Source organism: Petromyzon marinus, chromosome 5, assembly GCF_048934315.1.
Source record: "Petromyzon marinus isolate PM22_M1 ecotype Great Lakes invasive population chromosome 5, UKy_Petmar_22M1.pri1.0, whole genome shotgun sequence".
NCBI classification, from domain to species: domain Eukaryota; kingdom Metazoa; phylum Chordata; class Hyperoartia; order Petromyzontiformes; family Petromyzontidae; genus Petromyzon; species Petromyzon marinus.
Genome location: NC_133671.1, coordinates 653,726 through 668,809, shown reverse-complemented (window position 1 = coordinate 668,809; position 15,084 = coordinate 653,726). Strand labels below are relative to the sequence as shown.

The following is a 15,084-nucleotide window of genomic DNA, read 5'->3' as shown; positions in this document are numbered from 1 at the left end:
ATAAAAACCCATAAGAAATTAACTCAATATGCCGTATGTTTGGGATCCAAGTCGATTGTATCCACGCGCCTGCCTGCCTGTGCGGTGTATTTATCACCATCACTCAGCACTTCTGTAAATAAGTCGAGTGGTCTTAACAACCCAAAACGGGTGGCTTGGAGAGGGTTGCTTCACAACGAGCACGTGGGCGGGGGTGACATGCGCCAAGTGTTTCATGGGTGTAGATGTGTGTCTGTGTGTGTGTAGGTGTGTGTAGATGTATGTATGTGTGCTTCTGTGTGTGTGTAGATGTGTGACTGGGGATGTGATAGTGTAGCACCTAACGCGCTCGGGATCGATTCCCGCTCAAGGCCAACATCCGTGACGATTATCTGGACCGGTCCTGGACCTCCCGTAGGTCGACTCAGCCTCAAATGCATAAATGATGCGATGTGTAAGCATCGCCACTAGGGAGACAAAGGCGGCCGGGCGTGGTGTTTGCCACCCACCCCCTTGAGTGCCGTGCCAGCCTTCTTAAGTGTTCGCTAACAGCACTTGCCCCAACCGTCTGTTAAATCTATACGGGGGATCTTTGTCTTCGTCTTTGTGTCTAGATGTGTGTGTGTGTAGGGGAGCGGTAGTGTAGCGGTTAGTGCGCTGCGCTAAGAACTCGGCATCTCGAGTTCGATTGCCGCTCACTACCAACACGAGTGAGAATGATCTAAACCGATCCTGGGCCTCCTCTATATTGACTCAGCCTCAAATGAGTACCTAGTGCGATGTGTAAACATTGCTACTCGGGAGACAAAGATGGCAGGGCGTGGTGCTGGCCACCAACCCCCTTGTGTGCCGTTCCAACCTTGATAGGTGCTCGTTAACAGCACTTGCCTCAACAATCTGTGTGTAGATGTGTGTCTGTGTGTAGATGTGTTTACGTGTGTAGGTGTGTGTGGCCTTCGACACTTCACGTGGCCTCAAAGTGCACCTGGCTTGGCACAGGCGCCGTGGTGACGTCACCGCCACTTCGTGGCGAATGGCGACTGCGTTGGTGTATAGATGTGAGTCTGTGTGTGTGTGGGGAGCGGTAGCGCAACGGTTTGCACGCTGGGCTACGAACCTGGCCACCCGAGTTCGACATCCTGCTCACGGCCAACACCAGTGGCGATTATCTGAACCGGTCCTGGGCTTTCCCTAGGTCAAGTGAGCCTCAAATGAGTACCTGGTGCGGTGTGTGCGTCGTGTGAAACATCGCCACTCGGGAGACAAAGGTGGACGGGCATGGTGTTGGCCACACCTCCCCCTCGTGTGCCACAGTGCTGGCCTTCAAAGGTGCTTCTCGCTAACCACACTTGCCCCAAACGTCTGTTAAGGGCTATACGGGCGTGGGGTGGCTTTGTCTGTGTAGCTGATGGTTGCTCACGTCATGTGAATCTCATCCGACCTGTCAAGGAACGGCTTCTGTCAAGTATCTGGTGGCTGAGGGCTCGGCACTGCGGAGATCTTGGATCTTTCACATCCAGCGCCAGTGTTGTTTTAACTCTGTACTGCTGCAGCTAAATTATCTCTGGGGTTAAGCTCTCAGTTCCTATCTTGACTTAAAGCTTTCGTGACTGTAGGAATTCATATTCTTTGGGTCTTTCGGTAAAGTCGTCTTCCTGAAGACAGTTGCTTGTGTTGCGATCGAAACGTCGTGGTTTTTACACGCCTTCTATTAACTCACTGTCTGTTTTGATTTAAAGCTTTCGTGACTGCAGGGATTCATATTCTTGGTTCTTTAGGTAAAGTCACGTAGAAGGGAAACAATAAAATAATAAAAATATACAACAATAACATTCTCACGACGTTTCGACTGCAACACAAGCAATCATCATCAGGTGTGAAAACCAAAGCAATATTTTTTTTTTAAAGTGGCGGGTTTTTTTTGGACTCGTCCATCTGAACAAACTGCCAAATCGCTCTCCGTGGTGCTGACGTTAAAAAAAAACGCCACTCGTGGGCCGTGCTGGCCTTTATAGTTGCTCGCTAACAGCGCTTGCCCCAACAGTTTTTAAAGGTTATACGGGGGTCGTTGTCTTTGTGTGTCTGTGTTTGTGCAATTGTAGTGACTCATTGTGCCCCTACCGACAAGAGAGCCAGAATGAGGACTCAAGGTAAGTGAAAATAAAACGGATTTTTTAAAAATATTAATGCCACTATTTTGTATGTTATGTTCTCTATACAGTATTTTTTTAGTGGTACATACAAATGTACAATATGTCTTTTTTTAAATAATTTTAACAATGCTCTTTTTGCTGAACCGTAACACATTTCATTGTTCTCAAATATGGGTATTTAAACACAGTACCATAGTGTGTTCCGACTTATGAACAGTTCGACTTACGAACGTGTCTCAGGAGCGGAACCCGTTAATAAGTCAACGAATGCCCATTTAAATCAATGGTGCGTCCATCCTGACCGTTGATTCCCCCTCCCTCGTTCCGCCCCTCTGGATCATGAGGCAAGTGCCTCATCACCCACCCTTAGTGAATGCTGGTTGCGCCTCGGGGTGACGCGGTGCACTAGGAACTCGGGTTGGCTGGACTGTTTCAAGAAAGGTTTGGGAGAGGTCCTAACGGACTCGACCCTCACAATGTATAGTAGTGTAGTGTATAGCAGTGTAATATACGTGACTTTACCGAAAGAACCAAAGAGTAATTCCTACAGTCACGAAAGCTTAAAATCAAGTATGATACCTATACGTTAAACCAACAGCTCCCATTTGTCAATATACACACGTATGTGTGTTGAATTTCATTAGCACCGTACGTAGCCAACCGTGCTAATCGGAGGTGCGAGAGGAGGACAACAAACTGAACACAAAAGGTAGTTTTAAAGAAATGAGATTTCAATCTAGATCAGTTAAAAGTGCACAACTTTAGTGGCTTCGTAATATTGGAAGGGAGAGCGTTCCAGACGACCGCAGAAGCGCATCTGAAAGCGCATGATGAAATGACCGTCATTGTTCGATGGCCAACCCAAAGTGGATTATATAGTGTAGTGTATAGTACTGTAGCGTGTAATGTAGCATAATGTAGGGTAGTGTAGTGTATAGTAGCGTAATATATAGTGGAGTGTACTTAGCATCTGAAAATGCGCGATACAGTGACTGTCTTTGTTTCGACGGCCAGCCAAAAGCTGCTGTGAGTGTAATTGGAGTTCGCGTGATGATTTATGCTCCTTGACAAGATCAGCGAGGTATTGTGGTTCATTTATAGCAAGCACTTTGTGTGTAATGAGTGCGACCTTATAATGTATTCGTTCAACAACTGGCAGCCAATGCAGCTCAGTGAGCACTGGACGGACATGGTCGGATCTTGCAGTACCCGTCACAACACCTGCCAGTGATTATTTTTTATATGCTGCAGCTGGATAATGTAATATTTTAACCAAGGTGCAACCTCAACCGCAGAGACTCGGACCGCTTTGACACATAGGCTGTCGTTTCCAAAATTATTAATAATAAAGGTTTCTGGGTTAGATTGCATAAATATAAATGTGTCATTAAAACACCTCCACCCGACACAGCCAATTAGTAAGGTTTGTCACGTGAACAAAACGCGTCAGTTAGTTGCTAGTTCAGCACATTGGTGGGTTGGAGAGTAAAACCCACAACATTTACATTGAGTACTGCGACGTTTTGCTGGTTATTGCAATCAAGTTCATCAGGTGATATGCCAGCTTCATCAAGCGATTTGCTTCACCAAGCGACCAAATATAAGCCACGTTCTCGGAATCAACGGAGCCTGGAATATAACGGATGTGCAACAAACTCTATTGCATTCCTCTTGCTGTTTGGGGTTGTTTTCTTTTTTTCAGGACTGAAATAAAAAAACGGTTGAAATCGTGAATTCTTGAAAGGAAATTGGCATGTCACCCTGGAGCAAGCTCATCGCGCTGCTGATAGCACTCCTTGTAAGATGTACGTAGACCACATTTGGTCACATTTTTGTACCTTTTACATTCGTTTACTCAGAGAGACACCAGGTAGCATGGTGCGGATGCGGTATCTGTCACAGTGAATGCATTGTGGTGGTGATATTGCCGATGGTCCTGCTGCTGCCAGTGATGCTGCTGTATATAGATTCTGATGGTGATCCTGATGATGTGTCAGTGTGTCTGCTATAAGCACATACTGTGTGTTTGATTGACGATTATAATGTATGTATGATGATGTACATAGATGCTGATGAAACATATATGACAATGATAACGCTCATGATGATGATATATATATAGATGGTGCTGATGCCAATTATGTATAGAGATGTTGCTTATAATGTATGATGTATATAGATGATGATAATGATGCTGCTGATGATGATGTATTTTGCTAATGATGTATGATGATATATTTTAATGATGCTATTAAATTAATGATAATATCCTCTATATAGATGATGATGCATAAGGATGAACGTGAGACAGTTGTGGTGACTATCCGTCTGCATAAAAGTACTGCACATGCCTAGTATTTGACTCCTACTGCACACAGATGCCCACGCTGAAGGAGAAATCGCCGTCCACACAGACACGGAGGTTGCCATCAAGGAGGGCAGCGACGCTCTCCTCTCGTGCACCTACGAATGCACGCCCCACGGGGACAACCACACGGTGGTGCAGTGGTGGAAAGTTAAAGAGGATAAAGATGAACAGGCAAGGCATTGTCTCGTGGACCCAGCCCTGAAGTCTCACTGAGAGTGGCCAAATGCTCGCTGAGCTCCATCGGCTTCTGGTTGCCAAACGAATACATTGTTATGAGGTCGCACTCATTACACACAAAGTGCTTGCCACAAATGAACCACAATCACCTTGCTGATCTCATCAAGAAGCATAAACCATCATCACGCAGACTCTGGTCATCCTCGCAGCAGCGGCTTTTGGATAACCATCACACTTTTAGATGCACTTTTGCTGACATCTGCAACACTCTTCCTTCTGATATTAGGAAGCTACTGGAGCTGTGCACTTTAAAAGATAGGTTGTTTTAGAGCTGCATTTTGTGTTTAGTTTGTTGTCCTTCGCCCGCACCTCTGATTATCGCGGTTAGCTACGTACGGTGTGACTTCAATGCCCGAGTTGGTCATGATGCTGGCACCTGGTCTGGAGTGATTGGAAGGCATTGGCCAGATCAGCTCAATAACAATGGTAGGAGGCTGCTAGATTGTTGTGTAGCCTATGGGCTTGTAATTACCAACACATTGTTTAGGCATCGGCGCATCGACACAACATCATGGATGCATGCCGGGTCCAAGCAAGAACATCTGCTGGACTACATAGTGACGGATCAGCGGATGCAGGCCCATGTCCTTGACACCAGGATCTACCGTGAAGCTGATCTGCCCTCTGACCATGGACTTGTCATCTGTAAGATGCGCCTGCCATTATTCCACTCTGGGGGTGGGTGTACACCCAGGACCCTATTTCAACCTAACGTGGCCTGGTCTCAGCTAGCTGATGAAAGTTGCAAGCGAGAATTTCATCATCACTTGCGGCTGGGGTTGGCATCATCCCGCACTCCTCCAGATGTCGAGGGTAAATGGGCGAGGTTTAGGACTGTGACTCATGCAGCTGCAATGGCTGCTTTGGGTACGCGGTCCAGACCTCCCCAAAGACCCTTGCTGACAGAGGAGGTGTTCAGGATAGTTAAGAAAAAGCGACAGGCCCACTCTAATCGTCTACAGCATCCCATGTCAGATAATGAGGAGGCTTACCGCAGCCTTCGCTCGGAGGTTCGGAGAGCCGTGAGGTGCTACAAGGATGGGTGGTGGTCGCGGGTTGCTGTGGAGATGGAGTCTGCCTCAATGGCCTGCGATCACAAATCCCTATTTAACTCCATCAAAAAAAGTAACCTGCAGCGCCACACCTATTACCATCATTAGGGGAAAAACGGTAATCCAATCTCCGACCCCCCAGGAACAGGTTTGCAGATTTGCTGAGCATTTCTGTGAGGTACTGGGGGAGGGGACATCCCTCAGCCTGGATAATAACGTGGGACAAAGTGGGGACGACCCTGCCGAGGCTGTGGTACCTCAAATATTGGAATAAGTCACCCCCTGTGAGTGGCTGGCTGAGGTTCCATCTGTTGAGGAAGTACTGAGGGTGATCCAGAGTCTGAGACCAGGAAAGGCACCGGGCAGAGATGATCCCCCAAGCGACATGCTGAGGGAGGGTGGCGTTTGTGCTCAGACTACCCTACATGACATCATAACAACAGTCTGGACCACTGGACGGGTTCCGCAGGACTGGAAGGATGCCCTGGTGGTCTCCCTCTTTCAGAAAGGGGACCACACAGACTGTAACAACTGCAGGGGCATCTCACTCATCACTGTGCCGGGAAAGGTCCTGGCAAGGATTATTCAACATCGCCTTGTTAAGCACGCTGAGGAGAGGCTTGCGGAGCCTCAATGTGGATTCAGGAAAGGGCGGTCCTGCACGGATGCCATATTTTCTGTCTGTCTGCTACAGCAGAGGTGTAGGGAATTCCAACAAGACCTACATCTCTGTTTTATTGACTTGATATCATCAGTAGGCCTGGGCTCTGGGTTGTTCTTCATGCTTTCGGAGTCCCTGACCCTCTGCTCACGATCATTAAGGACCTTCATGATAGCGAGCGGGCCCGGGTAAAACTACGTGGCCGGGAGTTGGAGCCATGCGCTGTAGACCTTGGGGTGCGACAGGGATGTCCTCTGGCTCCCACATTATTTAACATATTTTGACTACATAGTTCGTTAGGCCTTTAAAAGCTGTACCGGAGGAATTTCCATCTGGTACAGATATAATAGGAGGCTGATCGATGCCCGGGTGCGGTCAAGGGATGGCTGCCTATTGCTCAACCATGTGATGTATGCCGATGATCTGGTAATCGCTGCTCACTCAGAGGAGGAGTTGGAGGTGCTGCTGCTAACCGGGAGAATGCCACTAAGAGGTGGGCCTTACTATCAGCCCCACCAAAACTAAGCACCTGCCAGGGTATTTTGTACCATTGGACACTCCACCCCCACAACTCCCAATTGGTGATGGGGCAGCTGTGGAGAGAGTGGAGAGTTTCCCATATCTGGGCAGTATGCTTATGACCAGCTCCGGTTTAACAGCAGAGGTCTCACTCCGAATCAGTCGAGTGGCATTGTCTTTTCATCGGTTGCGTAACGCTGTGTGGAAGCTACCTGGTCTGTCGCTCCACACGAAGCTTCAGGTCTTCTCGGCCACAGTCATTCCCTCCCTTCTATATGCTTGCGAAACGTGGACCCCCCTAATGGAACATCTTTGCCGGTTAGAAACATTTAGGTAGGCCTGCCTACGATCCATCCTGGGTTTAACCAGGCTGGATTGTGTGAGGAGCTCACAAATCCTTGAAAGATCTGGACAAAGTCCCATCATTGAGCTCCTCCGGCAGGCAAGGCTGTGTTGGCTGGGCCATGTAGCCTGCATGCCCAATCACCGCATGCCTAAACAGCTTTTGTTCGGCTGGATCGAGGGGGCTAAGCGGGCGTGGCACGGGCTAGAAAAGAGATGGAGTGATGTGGTACAGGAGGATGTGGAGCTGAGTGGACTTGCCACTGACTGGTACCAGCGGTGTCAAGATCGGCCTCTGTGGAGGAGGCTCGTGAAGGACGCTACTGGGCAGTTGGAGGCAGTCGCCCTCCAACAACAATGAAGGGCGAAGCGCGGAGGAGCGACGCTCACAGCAACGAGCGGAGCGCGGGGTGGCTAAAGCACAGCAAGTTGGCACAGTAGGGGGCACAGGTGGTGCATCATCCACTCATCTCAGTCAGTCGACTCGTGGCACCTGGGTCTGCCCCGTGACCTCCTGCCAGCGGGCGATCGACACTTCACGTGGCCTCAAGGTGCACATAGCCTGGCACAAGCGTCGTGGTGATGTCACCGCTACTTAGTGGCGAATGGCGGTTGTTGTTGCGTTCCCAAGGCAATGACGCGGCTCCCACTACATTTACTATATCAGAGGCGAGCATCACGAGCATCGCGCCGGGTACATAAAACACAGAAAGTTGGCGCAGGTGGTGTATTTGCCCATGATCCTAGTCAATCCATTGCAGCTACTGGGTCTCCTGTCAGCGAGTCTTCAACGCTTCACGTGACCTCAAAGCCCATATAACCTGGCAAATGGTGGTTGCTGTAAGGTTAGCCAGGCAATTCTTCTCGGTGATATATTTACAGCTAACGTATTTATTATAAAAAAATAATTTAAAAAGCGTACGACACAACATAATAGTATAGGCACAACGTTATAGGTCTCTAGTAACATAACTAAATAAAACAAGAAAGGAAATTATTAACACCAACTAATTTATGATAAAATATTGGGCCTAACGCAGGCTCAAAAGTGTAGATATTCCCAGTTATGGGTGCAGCCTGGGACCCTTAATCATTCCTCCCACCCATTAGGCGTTTTCATTACATCAAAATTTTCATCACAATTAGTTTCCTATGACATAATCCTGCACCATTGTGGAACAACAATGTTACAGCCCTTAAAAGGTGGAGATATTCTCCATCAGGAGATTCCGCTTCACATCCCCTTTGCTTCCACCACTTTCCCGATCCTTCGAACACCGTGGAAGTCTGGAAATTAAATCAAAACTCAATAACAAAATAAGACAGACCTTCTTCCTTTGAGAGAAAGAGTGAGGGGGAGCATGAGGCGGTCACAGGCGTTCTGCTGGTACTATGTACAGGTGAAGTGACAGGCTGGTGCTCATTCTTACATAACCTCGCTATGCTCGTTCTAGAAATGCTGTTGAGATGCAATGTACGTGTGCATGTTGAACTTCTTTTGCACCGTACGTAGTCAACTGTGCTAAATCGGAGGTGCGGCGATAGTAACACACTGGACTTGCAATCCATAGGTAAATTTTCTTCTCCCCGTGCGGCAATTGAGACAATGAACAGTTAAAACAACCCTACCCCTCCTCTGCCCACCCGTCAATATAAATGGGTACATGAGTTTGTAGCATATGGTGGGATAGTCTGCGTACTCCAGCCTTTTCCAAGCCATCTGATCAGCGTGGAAGAGGAAACCAAATACCTTCGAGAGGGCTCTCTATATCTCGCACCACTAAAGGCCGATTAGCACGGTTGGCTACTAACGGTGCAAAAGAAGTTCAAGATACATACAAAGGCCCTTCCATCAGCAGTGGCCTGATAAAGCAATTACTGGTGTGTTGCTTCATTGTATTGCAGCATGATATCATTACATTTGCATGACGCCATTGTTTCTGAACATGGCTGTTGATGTCTTACAAGAGTTTGCTGTTCGTTCTATTTCCCGTTTTCATTTTCCATTCGTAGATTTTCATCAGAAACGGCAAGGAGGTGAACAACCACCCCCGAGTCCAATGGACGGGCAACCCGGCCGCGTGCAACGCTTCCATTGTGATGCGTAAGGTGCTGTTGGAAGACTCGGCTCAGTATCGCTGCGAGATCTTCCGCATCCCCTCCTACAACGAGGGGCGCAGCGTGGTGAAGCTGCACACGTTACCCTCCACAGGTGACCTACTGAGGCATCATCGTCCTCATCATCATCACCTACAACCCTCCACCTGGTGGCTAAAGCTACGAGTTGGGGCCCTTTTCACAACCACCATGACATATGTTTTCAACAACAGTGTAAAAGAACAACAACACAATTAAAACGCGGTTTAAATATATTTTTGTTATGAAAATTATTTCATTTACGTACCACATTTGATCTTAATTTAGTTAGAGCAGTAACATAATATTGCAACGAGGTACTACTACAGAGCTGTAGTGGCTGCATTTTGTAAAGACGGAGCGCTCCTATGGTGTTAAATGTTTCGAGACCGTGAGCGTAACGATTTTGTGATTAGGGCAATAGACCGCGATAGAATACCCTGGGTGCAACAGTGCGAGACAAATCGAATATTGGGGCCCCACCGATTGCCGCACCCCCTGAGCTGATAATGTAGTTACGACATCACTGCCTACTACACCACTAGCTAGCAACCACTGCCAACATCATAATTGTCTTCATTCCTTCATCTCTCACCCTTGATAATAACAAAGTATGTTGTAATAGTAATACACTCATATTGTATCTTTGTCAGAGTACTAGCAGTATTCACACAATGTCGTTTAACTGTAACGCGGAATGCGCACAATTATGACGCGGAACGTGTGGTCGTTATAACACAAAAAGCACATCATTATAATGTAGAATTTGCCCGCTGTTATAACGCAGAATGTGCACCATTATATCAACGTACACACACCGTTATAACGCGGTATGTACACGTTATAATACGGTACATACCGTTATAATGTGGAATTTGCACCGTTATAACACGGTTTCTGAGCAGTCCATGATGAACTCCTTTCTTGAGCTGTGCAGCTGAGCGGTGCAGTGATACAGTAACGCCGAACGATACAGTAACGCAGTAGCTGTGTAACCCTCATCTCATTCTCTGTGCTGCCATGGGATGACTGCGGCCCGAATGTTTTACAATGCAGCTGTGATTCAGCACAGTTATTCCTCGCGTAGTGCTTTTTCTCTGAATATGGCAATTTTGAGGAACTCATCTACTGCTCGAAACGAGGAATTACTTTACAGGGTGGTCCAGATGTCTTGTGTCCCCCATTTAATTCTCTAAAACATAATATATTTGTGGTATACCAATGGGTGTGAAAGCAAAAGTGAGTAAGCAAAGGAAACACATTTTAGGGGTAAATTAATTGGGTGTCACAAACCTTCTGGAACCACCCTGTGCAGTAATAGTGGCCTGGTGGCACTGACACCAGAGTGGCGAGCTGGTTACCACCGAGATCCTATTCAAATTTAGACAACCTTAGGTGATTAAACCAGGTTCTTAAATGTATTGAGTTATGGTTCTAAAGATTGGTCTCAAATAATAACATAGTGACTCAGACACACGTAGAGAACCATAGACTCACAGAGGTCCATAGACTCACCCAGAGATCCAGATACTTTCAAACACCTGGTTACGTGATTATAGTACTTTTTTCCTTGACAATTTAAAAACAAATTACGTGTATCACTGTGCCTGTCATTTAACAATGATTGCTTTTTGTAAGTGCAGGTGGAAAAGTGCTTTTTACCTACTGGGAGAATCAGGGACCACTTGAAGCGATCTCAGGAGTAGATCTGCAATCGCCTTTTTCGTGACAAATCTTTGAGAAACAAAAGGGTTGCAATTCTCAGTGAGAGATCAGAATCGGTAAATCGTCCAATTAAATGATGCCATCAAGCAAAGAGGGTTATATTCTTTGGTTCTTTCTGTTCTTAACCTCGGTGAGCGTACTGACACTCTATAATGTAGACTGTAGGCTGGTTCTTAACCTCGGTGAGTGTACTTGCAGTCTATAATGTAGACTGTAGGCTGGTTCTTAACCTCGGTGAGTGTACTGGCAGTCTATAATGTAGACTGTAGCCTGGTTCTTAACCTTGGTGAGCATACTAGCAGTCTATAATGTAGACTTATTCTTGGTTCTTTCGGTAATAAAAACATAAAAACCACGACATTTCGATCACAACACAAGCGATCGTCTTCAGGAGGAAAGAGGGGGAAGGTCACCGAAGGCAACCGTTTATAAAGGTTTCAAAAATGGGCGTGGCACAAGAGCACAAGGGCGCAATGAAGTGGGCGGGGCATATGTGCCCTGGGGTCAGAGAGCACCAATGTGAAGCACAGAACATGAAGGTTAAGAACCAGGCTAGAGTCTACATTATAGACTGCCAGTACGTTCACTGAGGTTAAGAATCAGGCTACAATCTACATTATAGACTGCCAGTACGCTCACTGAGGTTAAGAATCAGGCTACAGTCTACATTATAGACTGCCAGTACACTCACCAAACTTAATAACCAGGCTACAGTCTACATTATAGACTACCAGGATACTCACTCCGATTAAGAACCAGGCTAGAGTCTACATTAATGTTTTTTTTGTTTTTTATTACTTTTATCACTTTATTTTTATTATTTTTCTATCTAAGTGACTTTACCGAAAGAACCAAAGAATATGAATTCCTGCAGTCACGAAAGTTTTAAGTCAAAATCAAGGAGGGTTACCACATCGTGCACTTTCAGATATGCTTCTGCGGCCATCTGGAATGCTCTTCTGATATTAGGAAGTCACCAAAGCTTTACACTTTTATTTCATCTAGATTGAAAGCTGATTTGTTTAGAACTGGTTGTTATTGTGTCTAAGTTGTTGTCCTTCCCCGCACCTCTGATTAGTACGGTTGGCTATGTATGGGGCAAAAGAAATTCAACTTACTAACAATAGCACAATTATGGTAACAGTGGATAAAAACAGATGAACATTAAGATATACAATACTTTTAAATGTTACATTCAAACCTAAGCAATGTTGTTGTCACGTGTGTACCTGTTCTTGTGAAGAACTCATCATCTACGCACCAACTGAAGAGACCACCATTGTTGGAAACGATGTTCTTCTGAAGTGCACCTACTTCTGCAAAGGCCCCAGGGACAAGTTCACGCTGGTGCAGTGGTGGAGAATTAGAGACGGCAGGGACGAGAAGGTAGCGTCTTCGCGTGGTCAGATAAGGGAATGTTGAACTTTATTGACATCAGAGTTAAGGTTCGTGTATTTGCAACTTGTCGCAGAGGTTCACGGTTCGATGCACTGCCCTTCCTGAATAATAATGTGGTTGTGTTCACTCTTTTCTGTTCCGATAATGTACGTGTACATCATAAAAGTTAAGCCGGAAAAAAATGTAATAACTTTTTCGGTACCGATCCTTCCACAAGGCCATGCCAGGAGGGTGTGTGGCACAATTCTGCACCAGCTATATCATAGGGTGCGGTAATGTCGCTACGGTTATCTATATAAAATTGACTCTGAGCCACTTGCACGTTCCGAGATTCAGAGGTGAGCGGGACACCTACACCCTGCAACTTGCAGTCGTCTACTGTAAAGTAGCTATCGCTACTTTACAGTAGTGGTAAAAAAAATCCCGTTGACATTCTTTAAACAACAATAAAATGTCAGTCAATGTGTGCCGGCATAATGTTTTCCAATTTTAATATTTGAACAAAAGGTTATGGTCATCAGGAAAGTATCTTGAAAAGAGAGGTATTTCGATGTCCGAATAGAACGATAATGGTAAAATGATTTATCATGGTGTTACAGGGTTCCCAGTCAACTTAACATTATTTTACTAGGTAAGGCTCACTGATATAAATAGCTATTTTTCAGATGCGACCTGGCCATAAATGGATAACTCAACGAAGTGGCTTATCACGTGGACGTTTATAGCAGCCAAATACTCCGCGTGATGTTGATTCTAAATGTGGAGGGAACACCGGAGGACCCGGAGAAAAATGCACGTGACCACGGGGAGAACATGCAAACTCCAAATATACAGGCGTCAGGGTCAGGATCGAACCCACGAAACTCATGTATACAAAGCGAGGTAGTTAATATCTCGCCACTGTGGCGACCTTAAGTTTTGTGCACCTTGCAATTCTCCAGGCAATATTAAGGGTTCTAATGAGATGAGTGGCGTCCGGGTTGGACCATGGTGGTTGCTTGCCTTAAACATCAATTTATTTAGTAGGTGGGGTAGGGGGTGGTGTTTGTATATATATTTGTACGTAGGAATTAATGTTTGGGGGGTAGCGCGCTGGGCTATGAACCCGGCGTCCCGAGTTTGATTCCAGCTATAATCTGAACCGGTCCTGGGCCTCCCCTAGGTCCACTCAGCCTCAAAGAAATACCTGGTGTGCTGTGTAAACATCGCCGCTGGGGAGACAAAGGCGGCAGGCGTGCTGCTAGCCACCCATTCCCTTGTGTGCTGTGCCAGCGTTCATAGGTGCTCGGTAACAGCAATGTTGAACTTCTTCTTAGGTTCTTTCGGTAAAGTCACGTAGAATGAGAATAAAATAATAAAATAATATTTTAAAATAACACAATAAAATTTTCACGACGTCATATAGTAAACCGATGTGAAAATACCTAAGTCTAAATTACATCGATATAATAAATATACTCAATATATCCTTATTATATTGTATTGATGTAATTGATGTAATTTAGACTTAGGTATTTTCACATCGGTTTACTATATGATAGTCGAGTTGTTGCAGCCCCTTTGGCGTCCATGTACTGGGTGCCTCTGTAGATGTGTAGGCTTTGACTTTAACATAGCTATTTCTATGACCAGTCACAAGCTAATCCATCAGTTATTTCAATGCCAAATTCTCATGTTTGATTTGTACTAGGTGCCTCTGTGGATGTGTAGGCTTTGACTTTAACATAGCTATTTCTATGACCAATCACAAGCTAATCTCTCAGTTATTTCAATGCTAAATTATCCTGTTTGATTTGTACTAGGTGCCTCTGTGGATGTGTAGGCTTTGACGTTAACATAGCCATTTCTGTAACCAGTCACAAGCTAATCACTCAGTTATTTCAATGCTAAATTCTCCTGTTTGATTTGTACTAGGTGCCTCTGTGGATGTGTAGGCTTTGACTTTAACATAGCTATTTCTTTGACCAGTCGCAAGCTAATCAGTCAGTTATTTCAATGCTAATTTCTCCTGTTTGATTTGTACTAGGTGCCTCTGTGGATGTGTAGGCTTTGACTTTAATATAGCCATTTCTGTGACCAGTCACAAGCTAATCACTCAGCTATTTCGATGCTAAATTATCCTGTTTGATATGTACTAGGTGCCTCTGTGGATGTGTAAGCTTTGACTTTAACATAGCTATTTCTACGACCAGTCACAAGCTAATCACTCAGCTATTTCAATGCTAAATTCTCCAGTTTGATATGTAAACCCCTTTGTCAAGGTGCCTCACTTCTCTAAACCAGCTTAAAAGACGCTACAAATCTTAACAACGTTCATTGAAGCTCTGTCATCCCGGCAGGTCTGTTCCTTTCACCTGAAGGCCACTTGTGTTGTGGCCGAAACGTCGTGAGAATTTTATTGTGTTATTTTATTTATTTATTATTTTATTCTCATTCTACGTGACTTTACCGAAAGAAACAAAGAAGATGAATCTTTGCAGTCACGAAAGCTTTAAATCGAAAAATGTTGAACTT

The 15,084-nt window shown here is 45.5% G+C and overlaps 1 protein-coding gene across 3 annotated transcripts in view; it reads left to right on the top strand.

The window, feature by feature from the left end:
- Positions 1-15,084, top strand: part of LOC116938920 (uncharacterized) — a 28,579-nt gene that overhangs the window by 5,390 nt on the left and 8,105 nt on the right. For 2 of the 3 annotated variants that reach the window (XM_032946647.2, XM_076060763.1), the window contains exons 2-6: positions 2,082-2,129; positions 3,835-3,937; positions 4,511-4,671; positions 9,325-9,523; positions 12,416-12,558. In XM_032946647.2, the coding sequence (XP_032802538.1) occupies positions 3,886-3,937; positions 4,511-4,671; positions 9,325-9,523; positions 12,416-12,558 (555 nt within the window). In that variant the 5' untranslated portion in view covers positions 2,082-2,129; positions 3,835-3,885. Of the gene's footprint in view, positions 1-904; positions 1,038-2,081; positions 2,130-3,834; positions 3,938-4,510; positions 4,672-9,324; positions 9,524-12,415; positions 12,559-15,084 lie in introns of all 3 variants that reach the window. The other variant, XM_076060764.1, reaches the window with a different exon arrangement.